The following is an 18,861-nucleotide window of genomic DNA, read 5'->3' on the forward strand; positions in this document are numbered from 1 at the left end:
TTAAAGTTTTAGGATGAGCGAATGTTTGGTATGGGATAAGCATAGTAATTAGCAAACAAGGGAAAAAGCATCTAGCACCGTTCTAAGTAGACAAAATTACCAATTTACCTCTAAGTTAAGTGCATTGTGGGAATTAAACTAGAAAAGCTTAGAAAGGTTTAGGAGAAAAAAAAAGAAAATGGATAGTTAGCCAAGTAAAGGTGGCTGATTATGTGGAAGATGATACAAGACTTTGTAAGAGTTAGATTTAGGTTAAAAATAGTAAAAGGCTAGAAAAGAAAGATATATCTAGATAACTACCCACTGTATGCATAAGTGGCTAATTATATGAAAATAATAAGGCTATATGAAGGATGGATACCTATAAGATGCATAATGCAATAAGTGTTAAGATACATTAGCCACATAATTCGGTTCAAGGATGCACGGTAAATGAGTGGCTATATACTTAGTTCTTTACATGATCAACGTGATACATCATATATGTGTTCATGGTCAAGACCAACTAAAGATGGTTTTTAGTTAGCGTCTTGTAGCTATGTGTATGTGGTAAGGGTGGGGTTTTGATTAGTTCCCCGTGTGATCAAGGTATTATCATAGTTAGATAATTTAATAGTTTGATTGACATGTACACAAGACATCATAGTTAGAGTACACATGAGGTATCAGTTGCTTTGATGAGGCATCAGATATGTCAAGTTTAACTTAAGCCTTAATAGACTATTAAGATGGCTTATGTTTAGGGCACGAGAGTGTCAACTTAGGACCACATAGATTCCTTAGTAATGGAACACTAGTTTTAGTTATGTTTTTGCTAGGTACCAAGAGGTCACTTACTTATTGAGTGTTTTTCACTCACACGTTCCTTTTATGTGGTTTTATAAGTAAAGGTGAGTAGCGAGGCATGTGGGGGAACCAAACAGTTTAGATTAGTTTGTTATATGAGATAGAGGTGCAAGATCGTCATTTTAACGTTTTACAAGTTAGACATGTTATTTCAGACAATTGTTCATATTATGCATTTATTTTTGGGGATTTAGATTTTTTTTTCAAATATAGTATTTTAATTGATGATAGACTTATATTTATAAAGTTTTATGATGACTATTTATAAGTTAAGTATTTTTATTTGTTACACTTTTAGCATGCATGAAATATTTAAGTGTTTAGTGCATATTCTTTATTATTCTACAATCTTAAGTAAATAGTTAAGTAGTATGCATCTCTTTGGCTCATATTTCATCTACAAGTATGTTTTTGGATAGGGGTGTTACAAAGTTCTGAAGAAACCTTTTTTCTCATTGGTTGCATTTATGGATTGGCATAAGTCCATCATCAATTAAAAATTGGAATTATCCTTCATAGCATAGGAATAGTTCGTGTAAGTTGTGATGTGGATTGGTTGGCTAACATATTATTGAATTGTGTAGTTAGTCCTTTGATGGCTCTAACTAATGTTGTGAGTTGTTGCTCTAATATATCAAAACAATCTTAATCTTCTCCTTGCCTAACCATTTCAAGACAAAACTCTAATACTGTTTGGCGCAATCAATTTAAAAATAAAATTCAATAATTAATTTATCTAATTATCAATAAAATTCAATTGAGTAATCTTTAAGAAACATTCCACTTTTAAGCATTGTTCTTATTTATACTTTCATTTATTAAACAATATCAACCTTTAATTGTCCATGTGAATGATATTGCAACCCCATCTATACTTGTCCTATATCAGATGGTCAATTAAATTAAAATTTCCACAATTAGGAAACTCGACTTTACATGGTTTGCCATATAAATATGTCACTTTATGCCATATAAGCACACCATATCCCCATAACAACCCCTTTCATAAGTGTTACCCTCTAAAATGAGATGTCACTTATTATACCATTTAAGGATGCATTCATTGGAAAACACATAATAAAACTTATAAAATCTTTAAATGAAATGTCATTAACTACTTCCTAAAAAATTACAAAAGTGCCTTTTTTAAACATTTGTACCAGAAGTGTACAAAAGATGTCTAATATAAAAAGCAATCTAAAAAGTCATAAATAGATGTAGCCAAATACATGAAACAAATGAAGAAACATAAATTGAAAGGACATTTAAAAAAATGATAGAAATGCCTTCCTGATGTTTATGTCAGTGGACTACCACTAGCTCTATAACTGTTATGATCACTTGTACTTACACACATGAAAGTAGGGGTATGAGTGATAAAATACCCAATAAGTAGGAGACTCAACTATTAACTTTTACATAATCCCTATAGTGTTCTTAGTCATAACCCATACTATCTTTAACATTCAGAGCCAATATTAAACTCTTTTTAGGATGATGGTGGGTCTTATATATCATTTCTGTACTTATACTGAACTTTAGGGAATATCTAAGCTACATATCTTAACTCTAAAAAAGAACTATGTATCGCTTTATCACTAAGAAACCACTCCTTTGATTCTTATCTAGTATGACTATAACTTTACTTGATTAAATGTCATTATCTGGAAGCCATATTTAAAATTGTATAATAGGTCGATTAAACCTGATCGAACACACTAATTTGGCCTACTACACCAAAATTATGTTTTAATTGTACTATACGGTAAGCAGATACCCTATTGCAGGCATGATGTCCTACTGCGGACTTGCCCTACTACAAGTGGTGAAAAGAATGCATGCATCTCGAGTCTTAACTTAACTCAGCGCGTTGTCACTTTTACCTAAAACATATCTTGTGCCTTACTAAAGTTCCACCACTTAGGCATATAGGGTACCACTGTGCACCCTAAATTTTTGTATCATCTCTTGAGATGACCTTAGTCTTTAGCCTAATGATATGTTATTATTTATATATAAAATTATACACAAAAATTATATACATAAAATTATTTTTCACACAAAGTATAATGGGAAGTTGTAAGTCCAGGTCATGCTTGTGACTTCTGGCGGATGAAACTTGTGGGGGGTTCAATTCTTCTTGAAACATCAGGTACTGACCCTTATTAATAAAATCGAAAAATAGAAAGTAAAAAAAAATCCAACACAATTCATATAAAATGAGAGCTTGGATCAAACGGTATCCGGCTGAAGAAAGCTCCTCTAATTCATCGTCTCAAATTCTCTAATCTCTCCCAAAATTAAAAATAAAAACATTTTCAAGAAAAAAAATTATTTCAACATTTTCCCTAATTTTCAATAAAATTCAAAATGTCTCTCAACATGAAAACCGTAACTCAAGCCCTCGCCAAAACCGCTGATGTGATCGAAAAAACTGAACAAACAATCGTACAGGAGGTAACTGGACCGAAACCTCTACAAGATTACGAGCTTATTAACCAGATCGGGTCAACGGGGCCTGGACTAGCCTGGAAACTTTACTTGGCTAAGGCACGTGATGCCATGCGCGCTTAACAGTATCCGATTGTGTGTGTTTGGGTGCTGGATAAGCGTGCTTTGTCGAAGGGGAGGGTGCGTGCAGGATTGTAGAAGGCAGCAGAAGACGCGTTTCTGGATTTGGCACGTGCGGACGCGGGGAGACTCAACTATTAACTTTTACATAATCCCCATAGTGTTCTTGGTCTAACCCATACTATCTTTAACATTCGGAGCCAATATTAAACTCTCTTTAGGATGATGGTGGGTCCTATATATCATCTCTGTACTTATACTGAACTCTAGGGAATATCTAAGCTACATATCTTAACTCTAAAAAAGAACTATGTATCGCTTTATCACTAAGAAACCACTCCTTTGATTCTTATCTAGTATGACCATAACTTTACTTGATGAAAGCGTCATTATCTGGAAGCCATATTTAAAATTGTATAATAGGTTGATTAAACCTGATAAAATACACTAATTTTGCACCTTCACCATGTGAGTTATCTTTTTGTCCTACTACACCAAAATTATGTTTTAATTGTACTCTATTGTAAGCAGATACCCTATTGCAGGCATGGTGTCCTACAGTGGACTTGCCCTACTACAAGTGGTGAAAAGAATGCATGCATATCGAGTCTTAACTTAACTCAGTGCATTGTCACTTTTACCTAAAACATATCTTGTGCCTCACTAAAGTTCCACCACTTAGGCACATAGGGTACCACTGTGTACCCTAGATTTTTGTATTGTCTCTTAGGATGACTTTAGTCTTTAAACTAGTGATATGTTATTATTTATATATAAAATTATATATAAAAATTATATACATAAAATAACTTTTCACACAAAGTATAAGGGGAAGTTGTAAGTCCAGGTCATGCTTGTGACTTCTGTCGGTGAAACTTGTGGGGGGTTCAGATTATTTTTGAAACATCAGGTACTGAACTGTTATTTACCCTTATTAATAAAATCGAAAAATAGAAAGTAAAAAAAAATCCAACACAATTCATATAAAACGAGGGCTTGGATCAAACCGTATCCGGCTAAAGAAAGCTCCTCTGATTCATCGTCCCAAATTCTCTAATCTCTCCCAAAATTAAAAATAAAAACATTTTCAAGAAAAAAAATTATTTCAACATTTCCCCAAATTTTCAATAAAATCCAAAATGTCTCTCAACATGAAAACCCTAACTCAAGCCCTCGCCAAAACCGCTGCTGTGATCGAAAAAACCGTACAAACAACCGTACAGGAGGTAACCGGACCGAAACCTCTGCAAGATTACGAGCTCATTGACCAGATCGGGTCAGCGGGGCCTGGACTCGCCTGGAAACTTTACTCGGCTAGGGCGCGTGATGCCACGCGCGCTCAGCAGTATCCGATTGTGTGTGTTTGGGTGCTGGACAAGCGCGCTTTGTCGGAGGGGAGGGTGCGTGCAGGATTGTCGAAGGCAGCGGAGGACGCGTTTCTGGATCTGACACGTGCGGACGCGGGGAGACTGGTGAGGCTTCGGCACCCGGGAGTTGTACACGTGGTGCAGGCAATGGATGAGAGTAAGAATGCGATGGCTATGGTGACAGAGCCGCTTTTCTCGTCGGTGGCCAACGCTTTGGGGAATTTGGATAATGTCACGAAAGTGCCGAAGGAGCTTAAGGGATTGGTATGCGTAATTCAATTATTGAATTAGGTTTTCTCTTCAATTATTTTTTGAATGAGTTAAATTCACGGGATTAGAGGAAATGTTAAACTTAAGAAGTTGGGATCTTCAATTATTTATCTATCCATATGATGATGTGGTATTTAATTTGACATTTGATGATATCAGTTGTCACATCAATTGGGATGTGATCATGATAATACCTGTAATGTGGAAGTATAGATGTAAGTTGATATCTTAGATTATGAGTGTTGTGTTTGATAGCCTGGTTATGTTCATGTAGTTATTTTAAGGTTTAGTGGCATTGGATGCTCTGCATTCTTCTAATTTTTGATTGGATTATGTGGTTGTTGCTTCCAATCATCTTCTGAAAGAGAAAATGTAAGCATTGATAGTTTGCAAATGTCACGATGTAATGGTTGGCTTTATGGATTTCTGTCTTCACATATGATACATGTTTTCTATGATGAACCATGCAAAGTATGGTGGCATAAATCAGTTATTTTCAAGAAAGGTAAAGCAATTAGTGACTTGAAACATTAATTTATCTTTTTCTGGGTTATGCAGTCTTCAGAAGATGACTAATTTCAAGTTTTGCAATATGTGTGTCATGATTTATTATGGGTTTCAATCCTGTCTTATTTAGGATGACCTTATGGTTCTCTTTTAAGGCAGCATTGATTATTATATATATTTCAAACAGTTGTTGAATGAGGATTGGAATGGTCAATTTTAATATAGGAGTATCAGGAGAAATTTCTCAAGCTTTTTAACATTTGTTATCTATTCTTTTTCTCTCATTGATATGGAAAAACGAGAAAAGTTGAAAAGGGTATGGGAAGTGTGAATGAAAAATGTTTGTGATTACCTGGTGTTGCATTACAACAAAGGTTGCTTATATCTTCCTTACTAGGTTGCTAGAGAAGTGTGCTCTGTTTTTTTTAACTGCTAGTAGGTGGAGTGTTTGTTGACTAGTTGGAGGGGATTCTATGGAATAGGATGCAGTGCAGGATTGGGGACTGTCAAGGCACTTTTAGATCTGAAATATCTAGCTAGAGGGAAATCATAGGGATTTAGGATGTCAAGCATTTAATGTTTAATGGGATGAGACTTTGAAAACTTGTGATACTACGATTCTTTATTTTGCTGCTTCTTGTTTAGAATCTTTTGACGTATTAGGTTTATGGATTTTTGGGGAGACAATTATAAGAACTCTGGTGTTTGTGGACTCATCATAACTGTATGGATGTGTCCATTGGTTGACTATAAGGAGAGAAGAAATTGTCCAGCTTTCTATCAATATGTTTTGCCATTTAACAAATATTTATTTAAAAAAGGAAGAGAGAGAAAATAAATAGAGATGTAGTTCCATGCCCTTTGGCAAAGTAGACAACAACAAAGTTGGAACTGCTGCTTACTTTCCCTACAACAACAATGACTAGTACTTTCCCCAAGACCCAACACCCCAAATTGTTTTTAAGTCTAGTTGTGTAATCCTACTGAGATAAAAGACCAAAGAGTTTGCTGAAGATTTTTCAGACTTAGTCTTTTTGTCATATTAGACAATAACTCATCTAGCCCAGATTAGATAATATCTAGGCAGCTTAGCTGCTCCTTGAAATTATGTCTTTGAGAAAGTTTCCTGGAGTTCTACCTCTTTTTTAGGCTGATTCTTTGCTTAGTGTTGAATCTATCTAAAGAGTTATTGATATTTATACGTGCTAGTCGTAGCCTTCTGAATGTGTTTGATATGCAGGAAATGAGTTTGTTGGAAATGAAGCATGGTTTACTCCAGATTGCAGAATCCTTAGATTTTCTCCATAGTAATGCTCATCTCATTCACCGGGCTATATCACCTGAGGTTATTTCTTCACTTTATACATGTTTTCATCGTTTTAAAGTTGTTACAGCTTGTTCCTGTTTTGTTGGACTGTTCTATAGAATTATTCTATTGACATTTATCTTGACTATCTTCTTCAACTTTCATTAATATTGTTGAAAATTTGAAATCAGAGGCTTTCTTTGCTTTAAAATTGAACTAAAGTCTTATCTTCTTTAATATCTGATTATAGAAAGGGTGGAAATGAAGGTGTGGTTTTATTTGGAATGGTCCATAATTTAAGTCCTGGGGTTCTCCACGCAAAATACGTTGCTTTCTGAATTTTCTAGTAATTCTCTTTTCACTTTTGTGTCCTAGTTGTGAGTGTTTGTGTTAGTGTGGTAGGGATGGGAATTGTGGGAAAATAGTTATAAAAATTACCACAGCAGTGGTCTTGATGGTGGCTTGTGGTTAATTGTGGTGGGGTAGGATCATTGTTGGAAATGGTATTGGGTGTTTTAGTTGTGGCTTTGACAGTTTTGTTAATGGTCGTATTGGCCATGGGCTGTTACTGTTGCTTTCAGTGTATACTGAGTTGTTTTCCAATATTTACATTCATCCAGGTTACTGAAAATGCTTAAGTATCTTTCTTTTTCCTTTTGGCTTAATCTATTGAGATGAACATGGAGTCTTTATTTTCTATTTTTATCTTTGAGGATCAGATTTTTATTTATGTTTAATTTGGAATGGTTAATATTTTTTTTTTCTAGTGGCATAAGAATGTTGTTAATCATTTGAAAATTGGAATAGTTATTATCTAGAGGTCAAGAGCCTTTGGTGTTGGTCCTTGTATGGACTTTTTATCTGATGGCAGACAGTTATGTTGTAGAATGTCCTAATAACTTCAAGTGGGGCATGGAAGCTTGCTGGATTTGGTTTTGCAATCTCGACAGATCAAGTTGGGAGTGATTTGTCTAATGTACAGGCCTTCCATTATGCTGTGAGTAAAAATTGTTTTGTGTACACTATTCTTGATCATTTTAGGTAAAATTGTTGCATTTATGCAGTTATTTCTGCAAAATTTTGAAAATATATCCTGTTAATGCTTCTAAGTTGGTGTATTTTCTTATCCCGTTATGTCATGTTATTTATATATATTTTCTTCACTTAATCCTGGTGATCTTAACTCCATTTTACTATGGATACCCACTTCCTTGTTGGTCCACCTGCTTTCATGATCACTTGGTGTTTTTGTCTCCGCTTTTCTCTTGGAGTTGTTCTAGAATACTGAATTATATGGTTCCTTACTTGTGTCAACTGCTCTTTGTTTAAGGTTTTCGTTGGGTCAAAGTCATCCAGTTCTGATGAACTGAGATTTTTTCCTCAGTGAAACATAGTTGACAATCATGTTTTTATTTGATATTATTGCACAGGAATATGATGTTGAGGATTCTATGCTGCCCCTCCAGCCATCCTTAAATTACACTGCACCTGAACTTGTTCGGAGCAAGACTGCTTCAGTGGGATGCTCATCTGACATATTTAGCTTTGGATGCCTTGCCTATCACCTTATTGCTCGCAAGCCTTTGTTTGATTGTCATAACAATGTCAAGATGGTACTAATAGATTAGTTTTGTTATAGTTGATTGCATTTCAGCAGTAGGTATAAATTTAATTATCAAGTGTTTTGTGAAAACAAGAGATACTGATGTCTGGTGCTGCCAACATGCTGCTTCATTTCCTTATTCCCTAAGTACACACATCCATTGACAATTCACTAGGCCCCTGTTTTATTTGTACAAATATACAATGTGAGTGACAACTGAATTGGTATTATTTGAATGGCTTATATTACATTAGACATGTACAATCTCCAGTGTGCAATTATTATTATTTGACTGCAATCTCAACCATTGAAAGTACATTAATTTAATGGTCTAAAAATTGTCATGAGTTGTATAAATAAACAATGGTTGTTCCTGTCTCTTTGAAATATAATTTAGCCTTTTCAATTTCTTTTTTAGTTGTTAATGTTTAATTCTTGTCCTTTAATTTATTTCTTATTTGCCTGCAGTATATGAATACCTTGACTTATTTATCCAATCAAGCTTTCTCCTCTATCCAACCAGAATTAGTTCCTGACCTTCAAAGGATGCTTTCGCCAAATGAGTCTCTCAGGCCAACAGCCTCAGAATTCACAGGTAAAAATGTGAGCATTATGGACCCATCCATTTTTTCCCACTCTTGTATTTTATTTAATTGAGGACTTCTTTTTTGTTTCTTTTGTCAATTGATTTTTTAAAAAAACTTTGAATATGGATAAAATTAAAAGAAATGAAAAGACTTTCAAAGAATATGGGACAAAAGAAGTTATGTTCAGAGTTGTTAAGAGGGTGCCTTTCACAAGCTGATTAACTTGATCTTCCCCTTGAAAAGTGTCAAGAAGTTTGCCCAACTCTCACCAATATCTTTGATACATAGTTTTGCAATTTTAGAAAGCAAAGATAAGAATTTGTCCATGATTTCGATTTGAAAATTTTGTATATGTGAGCATTCTTTTTCCTCATAATTATCTGAAATGACTTGCTCATGCATTTTTATGTTCAATGCCTCTGCCATCATGTCAAGCAGTGGAGCCATAAGTTTGCGTGAGGTTGCACTCTAAGAATGTTTATATTTAAAATTTTTTGGATAATTAAGTCATTAACTACACTAAATTTTATAGTGTGAGACAAAATCTAAAGATTCATACTAAGAGATAACAATAATTATATATTTGGAATTCTGCAAAATTTATTTGTTTATATTATTGTAACAATTGAAATGTCAATTTATTAATGCTAAGGAGAGTACAGCTAAGAAATCAAGAAGAGAAAAGTGATTCATGAATGTGGATAAGTTATGTAAACTTACTGTATTTGAAAACACTAAGAATGGAGATTTAGAAAACCTAGAACTAGAACGGAAGCAATGAAAAATGAAAAACATTTGAAATGCTATATCACCTTTTGCTTTTAGAACTCCACCATATCAGATTGTCACCAAGAAAAATATCATAACCAGTAGTTGATATTTTGCCCTCCATATTTCCAATCCAGTTTGCAACTGAGTATGCTTCCAGTTTCAACAAAGAAGATGGCTTGAACAACAGCCCAAAATGTAGTGTTCCCTTTAATGTATTTAATAGGGACCTAACTTAAATATTATTAGTATTGAAAGGAAATAGTGTTAGTAACAAGGAGTGTCAACTTCTTCCAAATGCTGTAGCCTTCCAATCAGTCAAAGACTGCTCAGACTACCTAAATAATAATATTCTTCTCCCCTATTACAATCCTAGCTCCCTTTTATATAGTGCTCATACCTACTATACATTACAATCCTAGCTCCCTTTTATATAGTGCTCATACCTACTATACATTTTTCATAACTCTCCAATCCAATTTCATATATAACATACATGTTTCATAAGTCCTCATTCCATTTATTTCACTTATATAAATATTATCCTAACCAAATAATATCTAATATTCAAACTCAAATCCCATTTATTTATTTTTCATTTAAAATCATAATCTTTATTATCTTAATTATTATCATAATCAATATTAATTATTATTGATTAATATTGATTATGATTAAGAAACCATGATTAAAAAAACACTTCATCAAACCTAATTTCCCAATCGTACGTTTCGTGTAGGTAAAATCCTTTCGTTGTTTAATTCTTCGTATGACTTATTGTTATACTCTGGTCATAGATTTTGATTTTCAATATTTATCAACATTTATTCAGGAACTTGAAATAGATTAAGTCAACTGTTCTCTAAATCCAATATCTTTGGGTCAACTAATCCCGCCTTGATCATCATTCATCTCTGCATATAAACAATGCATGACCAACATGACCTTTCGTATGAAATATGATTAGCCTCGTATTTATACATTATATGAGCCATACGTATCTGTATCGGATCAATTATGATATCTCAAGTCAAAGGATTACTTCGTATACTAATACAATTATATGATAAGTTATTGATTATGATTTAATAATTATGTAACTTATCGTTATTAGTTATGTTCGAAAAAAGGTTGACTAGCTATTAATCCATACTAATAGCCTAATGAAATGACAATCATTGTCATTTGCATTAATATCATCTTATGATATTCAAAAGAGGCATTCAATATGCCCATTATGTGATATTATTTCCCAATTTATACCATGTCCGTAAGGAATAATTTGATAATTCAGTTTTGTATACTAGGTGAATTATGCAAACAATTTATATATATATACTTTATATCAATATAAATAAAGTAAGTAGTTTATTTATATGAATAAAAAAACTTTTTCTTTTATTAATAAATCATTACATATATATACAAGATAAGATTAGCATATTGATTATGGTTTCTAGGGCATACACTAACAGAACATGCATTAAAATTTTGCATGCTTGTCTTGATCAGTAGTTCATTAGCATATTTCGCTTGAACTAAATATAGCCTTTCTTTATATTTAATGAGGAATAATTCTAGGATTTTGTTACCTAGAGTTTAGATTTGGTGTGATCTCATCCTGATTTGGAGTGATCTCATCCTAATTTGGAGTGATCTCATTTATATTTTTCCTTTCTTTTGGTGATTTATTTTAGTTAGCATATATTCTAAATATATTGAAATATATTATTTCCTATGTTAGAATATATCCTAAATATATGTTTTCCAATTATGTAATATTGTATATTAATTATTTTGATTTTTGTTACTTTATTTAGGATTTAGAACACAAGTAAATTATCTACCATTGAGATAATTTTAAATGAGAGATATATAATTCTATTCATTTTTTTTTCATGGTATCAGAGCCAAATCTTTGAAAAACCGATCCTATGGCTACCATCACCCAACGTTCTTCCTCTGATATCACTCTTGTTCTTGGAACTACCACTCTGTCAAATCTTGACAATTCTGATGTCTTTGTTTCCCCCATCACCAGTCACAAACTCTTGGGCCTAAACTATATTCAGTAGTCTCATTCAGTTTTGATGTACGTGTGAGGGAAAGGGACAGAAGACTACATCATTGGAGTTGTAGTTGCACTGTTGAAGGAGGACACCAAATTCAAAGCCTAGAATATTGAGAACAACGTTGTGATGTCGTGGTTAATTAATTCCATGACCGTGCCAATTAGCAAAAATTTATGTTCTACGACACGAGTAAAGAGATTTGGTATACAAGTAGGGAAACTTTTACTGACTAAGAAAATATGTCGGGATTATTTGGGATAGAAAGCAACCTCAATGCTTTTTCATAAAGGAGACCTCAATGTTACCTAATACTTCAACCTGCTTTCTTGTCAATGGCAATAACTAGATTGGTTTGAGGTTTCTGATTGGGAAAGTCCTAATGATGGCCTAAAGTACAAGAGGATCATTGAAAAGAAACGTGTGTTCAAGTTTCTGATGGGGTTAAATCCAAACCTCGATGAAGTTCGCGACTGTATATTGGGGACAAAGCCTCTGCCATCATCTGTGAAGCCTTTTCTGATGTTCATTGTGAAGAGAATAGGAGGAAGCTAATGTTTGGAAGGCAAACAAGTGAGTCTTCAGCCATGGCAGTCTAAGGAAATGCAACAAATTCCAATAAAAACCAACCCAAGAAAGGAAGACCTAAGTGTGAACATTGTTGAAAGTTGGGGCACACAAAAGACAAATGTTGGGGATTGCATGGGAAGTTGCTAGATTATAAACCATGTGGACAAAGGGATTATCAAAGTAGTGGAAACACTACCTCTGCCCTTATTGATAAACATTGTTTATTTGCCAAGGCTAGCCCCTTCTGTAAGGAACAACTTGATGCTCTCCAAAAGTTGCTAACTCAAACCATCCAATCTCATTCCCAAAAATTGTCAGACACTTATTGAAACAGGTTTGATTGCCCAGAAAGGTAACTTTACAACATCCTTGAAAGTTTATACAATTAGATCAGAATTTGATATAGACCTGGCTCGAATGGCATCATTAGCACTAGCAAAGTGCTTCCAATGGAGATTCCATCAAACAAGTACTTTTATCAAATGAAATTTGTAAATGGTACTCTGTAATGTATTTGAACACAAGTTGTAATGAAATAGTAATTTTCAGCAAAAGATAGTTTTGTATTGCTCAATTGTTTTGGAAATTACATCTACAAATTAGTCAATCATCTGAGCTTACATTCACACAAAATACAATCTGAACTAATGAGAAAGTAACACAACCCAACTTTCGAGAGGTTGGTCGCTCCTCTAATTCTTCATTCACAATTCTCTGCCCCTTCTTTCTCTCCTCCCAAGTCTATATCATCTCTATTTCCCTATCTAGTTGACTTTCCCTTCAGGCATGCTATTTTTGGCTTAAGCACTTTGGTTTCTCCTTCTGGTAGTTGTTCTTTTGCTACCTTTTCTTTTGTTAATTTTGTTGCTGTGACTACTGCATTTCCTGCTCTCTGTTTTCTCTTTTCTGCTCCAGCCAGGTTGCTCCTTACTATTAGTTGCTTGCTATTAGTTGCTTGCCATCTGTCCTTCCCATGGTGTTGCCACCTGTCCTTCCCATGGTGTTGCCACTTGTCATCTTTATTGCTTCCTTCTTCCCCTTTCTCACATACACCCTGCTTCGAATAGAATCTTGGATTTCTTGCTCTCTGTTTTCTGTTTTCTACTCCAACCAGGCTGCTCCCTACCATTAGTTGCTTGCCATCTGTCCTTCCCATGTTGCTGTCACTTGTCATCTTTGTTGCTTCTTTCTCCCCCTTTCTCACGTACACCTTGCTCCTAACAGAATCTTGGATTGTTGACTCAGGTGCATCAGATCATACGACTAGGGATGCAGGATTGTTGAGAGGTTTTATTCCACACACAATTATTTTGTAAAAATTGCTGATGGTTGTCTTTCAAAAGTGATAGGAATTGGTTTAGTCTCTATCTCAAAGAACATGGCATTGAAATTAGTGTTATTAGTCCCAAATCTAGACTGTAATCTACTGTCTATCAACAAAGTTACCAATGACTTTAATTGCATCACAAAATTTACTTCCGAAAATTGTGTTTCAGGGCTTGGATTCAGGGAATATGATTGGCAATGATAAGGTGTTTGTGGGTCTCTACCTCCTAAAAGGTGAAGGGCATTTAAAGGGGCAACATCAATCTACCAAGTGTGTACCTCAAAGTCTTGTGTCATTGATGAGTACCTGAATCCACCCTCGGTTCTCACAGGTTGAAGCTCCAGAAAATCCTTCCTCAACCAAGCTGCAACTCCACCTTTTCAGCACCAGGCAACTCCATCACATAGTCCTTCAGTCTTAAACATTTTCCAGTATCAACCAAGCTCAATATTGTGAATGAACAAAGCAATGTAATAATGCATGTAATAAACCACAATAATGGAACTGTATATTCATTAATCTCAGTTAATGTTTACATTCAGTTTGATTACAAAATAAATTCCTTTTCCTTCCAGAATCTGAATTCTGATTACAGAATAACTGAGTACAAGTTTCACAAACAGTAACAAAACATTCCACACGACATTCGAGAGGCTTGCACTCTCCCTTACATCCTTGCTGTCAATTCTTCCTTAACTGCCTCTGCTCTACTCCTCCTTTTTCTCTCCTTCTCCTGTTCTCACCAACTCTTTGCCACACATCATCCTCTCTGTTGGAGCTTCTTGGTCAAGGTTGACTGCCTTCAGAGCCAATTGTTTCTTGCCAAGCTGGCCATGTTTTTTCCTACATGTGACATACACATTAGTTCTAACAGTCATCTTCAATGTCTTCTCAAAATAAAAATAGTGTAATTATGTTATGACACTATCGATTAGATCATCCAAGTTTTCAATATCTTGCAAAATTGTTCCCATCTTTATTTTGAATAAAAATCCCAATTTCTTTCATTGTGAGATATTTCAATTGTCAAAACATGTTCAAAATTCATATCAAAATGTTCCATACAAATTATCTCGTCCTTTTGCTCTTATTCATAGAGATGTGTAGGGTTTATCTAAAATAAAAAATATCATGAGATCTAGGTGGCTTGTTCTGTTTATTAATGATCGTACTCGAGTCACATGACTTTCTTATGAGGGAGAAATTTGAAGTGGGAAAATTTTTTCAAAATTTCAATGTGGTCAATACCAGTTTAATAGCAAAATTCATATCCTTCGAACTGATAATACAAAAAAATTTTTTTTCTTTTCACCTAGGAAAATATCTCTAATTAGGGAATTGTTCATCAAAGTTCTTGTGTTGAAACCTCACAGCAAAATGGAGTCTCAGAAAGGAAAAATAGACACATGTTGGAAGTAGTTAGATCTCTTATGTTCACCTCCAAAGTTTCAAAATAGTTTTGTGGGGAAGCTGTCCTTACATCTACATATCTTATAAACAAAATGTCATCACCAGTTTTAAATTTCAAAACACCATGTCAAGTCCTTGATTTCTTTCCAAATTCTCAGCTCATCTCCACCATTCCCTTGAAGGTATTTAGTTGTTCAACCTTTGTTCACTTAAATCAACCCCATTGAAGCAAATTGGACCCAAAGTTCAAAAAATATATCTTCCTTGGGTATTCTCTTACACAAAATGGTATAAGTGTTATTCTTTTAAAAAACGCTGATTTTTTTCAATGGCCGTTACCTTCATGGAAAATTAACTTTTTGACCCAAGATCTAATATTTAGGGGGAGAGTGAGTCAATTGAAGAATATTATATTTGGGATAAAAATGACTTCACCACATGTGAATTCGATCTCTTCACAAGTCACTCAGTCCCTTCGACACCTTCTTCTTCTCCTTCTTTTGTTGTTCCACTAAAAAATGTCCCTCTAGTTTCAAATCTGTTGTTATAAAGTACCTCAGCCTATAGAGTCTAAAATCGGTCCAAAATCGAGTGTCGTTCCTTCAAATTCTCTAACTTGTCAGGATGAGTCAGAGATAGGTACACATCCTTTGCAAAATGTTGACTCAAAACCGAACCTCGAAGCTCATGAAATACTGGGTAACAATGATGTTATTTTTGACCAAATTATTGTTGAGTTACCAGATGATCTTAGGTGGCCTATTGCGCTCTGAAAGGGTGTTCGCTCATGCACCTATCACCCTATTTCACGCTTTGTCTCTTATGAAGGCTTGCCTCTAGCTTTTAAGACATTCACACTCAAGCTTGTTTTTATTGAGATACCCAATAATATCAATGAAGCTTTGAAACAACCGAAGTGGAAAGTAGCAGTGGAAGAGGAAATTAGAGCACTTGAGGAAAATGGAACTTAAGAAGTGACTACTTTATTAGACAACAAGAAAATTGTGGGGTGCAAATGGATTTTCACCATTAAGTATAATGTCAATGACAGTATAGAGAGATGTAAGGCTAGATTGGTTGCTTAAGGATTTGCTTAGTCTTATAGGATCAATTATTGAAGGACTTTTGCCCTTATTGCAAAGCTCAACACAATCAGAACTCTTCTTTCTATGGTTGTTGATCTTGATTGGACCTTGTACCAATTAGATGTCAAGAATGCATTCCTCAACGGTGATCTTGATAAAGAGGTCTACATAGACAAGCCCCCTGGACTTAAAAGGTTGGGAAAAGTACATAAGTTCAAGAAGTCACTATATGGACTAAAATAGTCTCCTAGGGCATGGTTTGACAAATTCTCAAAAGCCATGGAGAAGTTTAGATACGCTCAGTGCTAGACAGATCATACATTGTTCCTCAAAGAATCCAATGAAGGTAAAAAGGCTATTCTGGTTGTGTATGTTGATGATATTATTATAATAGGTGGCTATCAGGAAGAAATTATTAGATTGAAGGAAGTTTTGGCTATGAAATTCGAGATAAAGGACTTGGGATTTCTCAAGTATTTTCTAGGAATGGAGGTTACTAGGTCAGGAAAAGGTATTTGTGTTTCTTAACATAAATACATTTTAGACTTGTTGAAGGAGATAGGACTGTTTGGTTGCATACGTACTAAGACACCTATGGACTCTACGAAAAAATTAGGAGCAATTGAGGATACTCTGCCAGTTGATAAAGGAAGACATTAGCGGCTTGTGGGAAAATTGATCTTTCTCACTATTGACTTGATAAAGTTTTCTCTATCAACATTGTGAGTCAATTGATAAACAATCCTAGAGAAGATCATCTTGAAGTAGTGTATCACATACTTAGATGTCTCAAGATGACACTGGGAAAGGGAATTTTGTTTAAGAAATCAATGAGCATAGAAATCAATATTTACGCTAATGTTGATTGGGCTGGATCTCCCATTGATCGAAGTTTAACAAGTGGATATTGCTCTTATGTTTGGGGGAACTTAGTGACTTGGTGGAGTAAGAACCAATTGGTTGTAGCAAGGAGTAGTGCAGAAGTTGAATTTAGAGCTATGGCCCTAAGCATTTGTGAGGTCGTGTGGCTAAATCGGTTACTTTTAGAATTGAAACTACCATGTGGAAACTTCATGAGTGTTCTTTGCGATAACCAAGTTGCAATAAGCATTGCTAGGAATCCTGTACATCATGATCGTACCAAACATATCAAGATAGTCCGTCATTTCATCAAGGAAAAGATTGAGTCAAATTTGATTACTCTGTCCTACACACCGACATGCCATTAAATTGCTGACATCATGACGAAGCCATTGTTGTGTATCAACTTTGAAGAATTAAGTTCCAAGTTGGGTTTACTAAACATCTATAACCCAACTTGAGGGGGAGTGTGAAATAATTATAGGATTTTGCTATCTAGAGTTCAAATTTGGATTGATCTCATTGATTTGTTTCCTTTCTTTAGGTGATTTATTTTAGTTAGCATGTATTCCAAATATGTTAGAATATATTTGAAATATATTATTTTTTATGTTAGAATATATTCTAAATATATGTTTTCCTGTATTGTAATATTGTATATTAATTTTTTTGATTTTTGTTACTTTATTTAGGATTTGGAACACATATAAATTATGTACCATTGAGATAATTGTAAATAAGAGAGATACAATTCTATTCATATTTTTTTCATATAAGAGTTTTGAGACCTAAAATGTAGCTCAATTCACCTAAATCTTTCAAAGCAAACTGAGTATTTAGATTAATAATCAATGCTTTAACAAAATTTAAATTTGGACTAGTGAGTAGCATTCTAGAATGTCATCTACATAGATGAGTATGTACGTTGCAACATTCTCTTTCTTGAAGATGAACAAATTGGAATCAACAATAAAGTCTGTGAAGCCTCTATCGAACAATGCTTTTTTCAATTTCTCATACCAAGCTCTAGGAGCATGTTTAAGGCCATACAACCCTTTTCTTAATTGAAAAACAAAACTATGATAGGTCTTATCTTCAAAGCCATGAGGCTGAGTCATATAGACTTTTTCTTGAAAATCACCATTCAAGAAAGCATTGTTAACATCAATTTGGTGAATCTTCCAATTTAAGGACACAACCAAGGAAAGCATGATTTGTGTGGTAGTTGACTTGACTACTAGAGTAAAGGTCTCGAAATAGTCCACCCCAGTGGTTTGCTAAGACCCCTTAGCTATTAACCTAGTTTGGAACTTGTGTAGCCATCAACATCCAACTTTTTCTTAAACACCCACTTGTGACCTAGAACATGGTGACTGGAAGATGTTGGTATTAAGTGCCTAGTTTTATTTCTTATCAAGGCTTCATACTTTTCCCTCATAGCCTTAAACTATAAAGGATGTGCAATGGCTTCAAAAATATTTCTAGGTTCTTCAATAACTGCTTCTGCAAAATACAACTTAGGCTGAGGCAAGCCGCCTATCTTTAGTCTTGTAAACGTAGGATGAGAAGAACATTCAAGTGCAAATACAACTTGATTATCACTGACAGTGGCTTTTCTATTTCCTTCCCAATTCAAGACTTTGTTCTTTGAATCTACAAACCTATTTTCGCTAGGGAGTACAACTTAAAAGTTGACAATGGTGAATGTTTTGGT

At 34.4% G+C, this 18,861-nt stretch overlaps 1 protein-coding gene across 1 annotated transcript in view; it reads left to right on the forward strand.

Moving 5' to 3' along the window:
• Positions 1 to 4,384: 4,384 nt before the first annotated feature.
• The window catches only part of LOC123229975 (SCY1-like protein 2), a 41,370-nt gene continuing 26,893 nt past the window's right edge, over positions 4,385 to 18,861 (forward strand). The window contains exons 1-5 of the mRNA XM_044656044.1: positions 4,385 to 5,048; positions 6,802 to 6,906; positions 7,754 to 7,864; positions 8,298 to 8,480; positions 8,939 to 9,065. Coding sequence (XP_044511979.1) covers positions 4,557 to 5,048; positions 6,802 to 6,906; positions 7,754 to 7,864; positions 8,298 to 8,480; positions 8,939 to 9,065 — 1,018 coding nt within the window. The 5' untranslated portion in view covers positions 4,385 to 4,556. The remainder of the gene's footprint in view (positions 5,049 to 6,801; positions 6,907 to 7,753; positions 7,865 to 8,297; positions 8,481 to 8,938; positions 9,066 to 18,861) is intronic.

Source organism: Mangifera indica, chromosome 11, assembly GCF_011075055.1.
Source record: "Mangifera indica cultivar Alphonso chromosome 11, CATAS_Mindica_2.1, whole genome shotgun sequence".
NCBI lineage: Eukaryota > Viridiplantae > Streptophyta > Magnoliopsida > Sapindales > Anacardiaceae > Mangifera > Mangifera indica.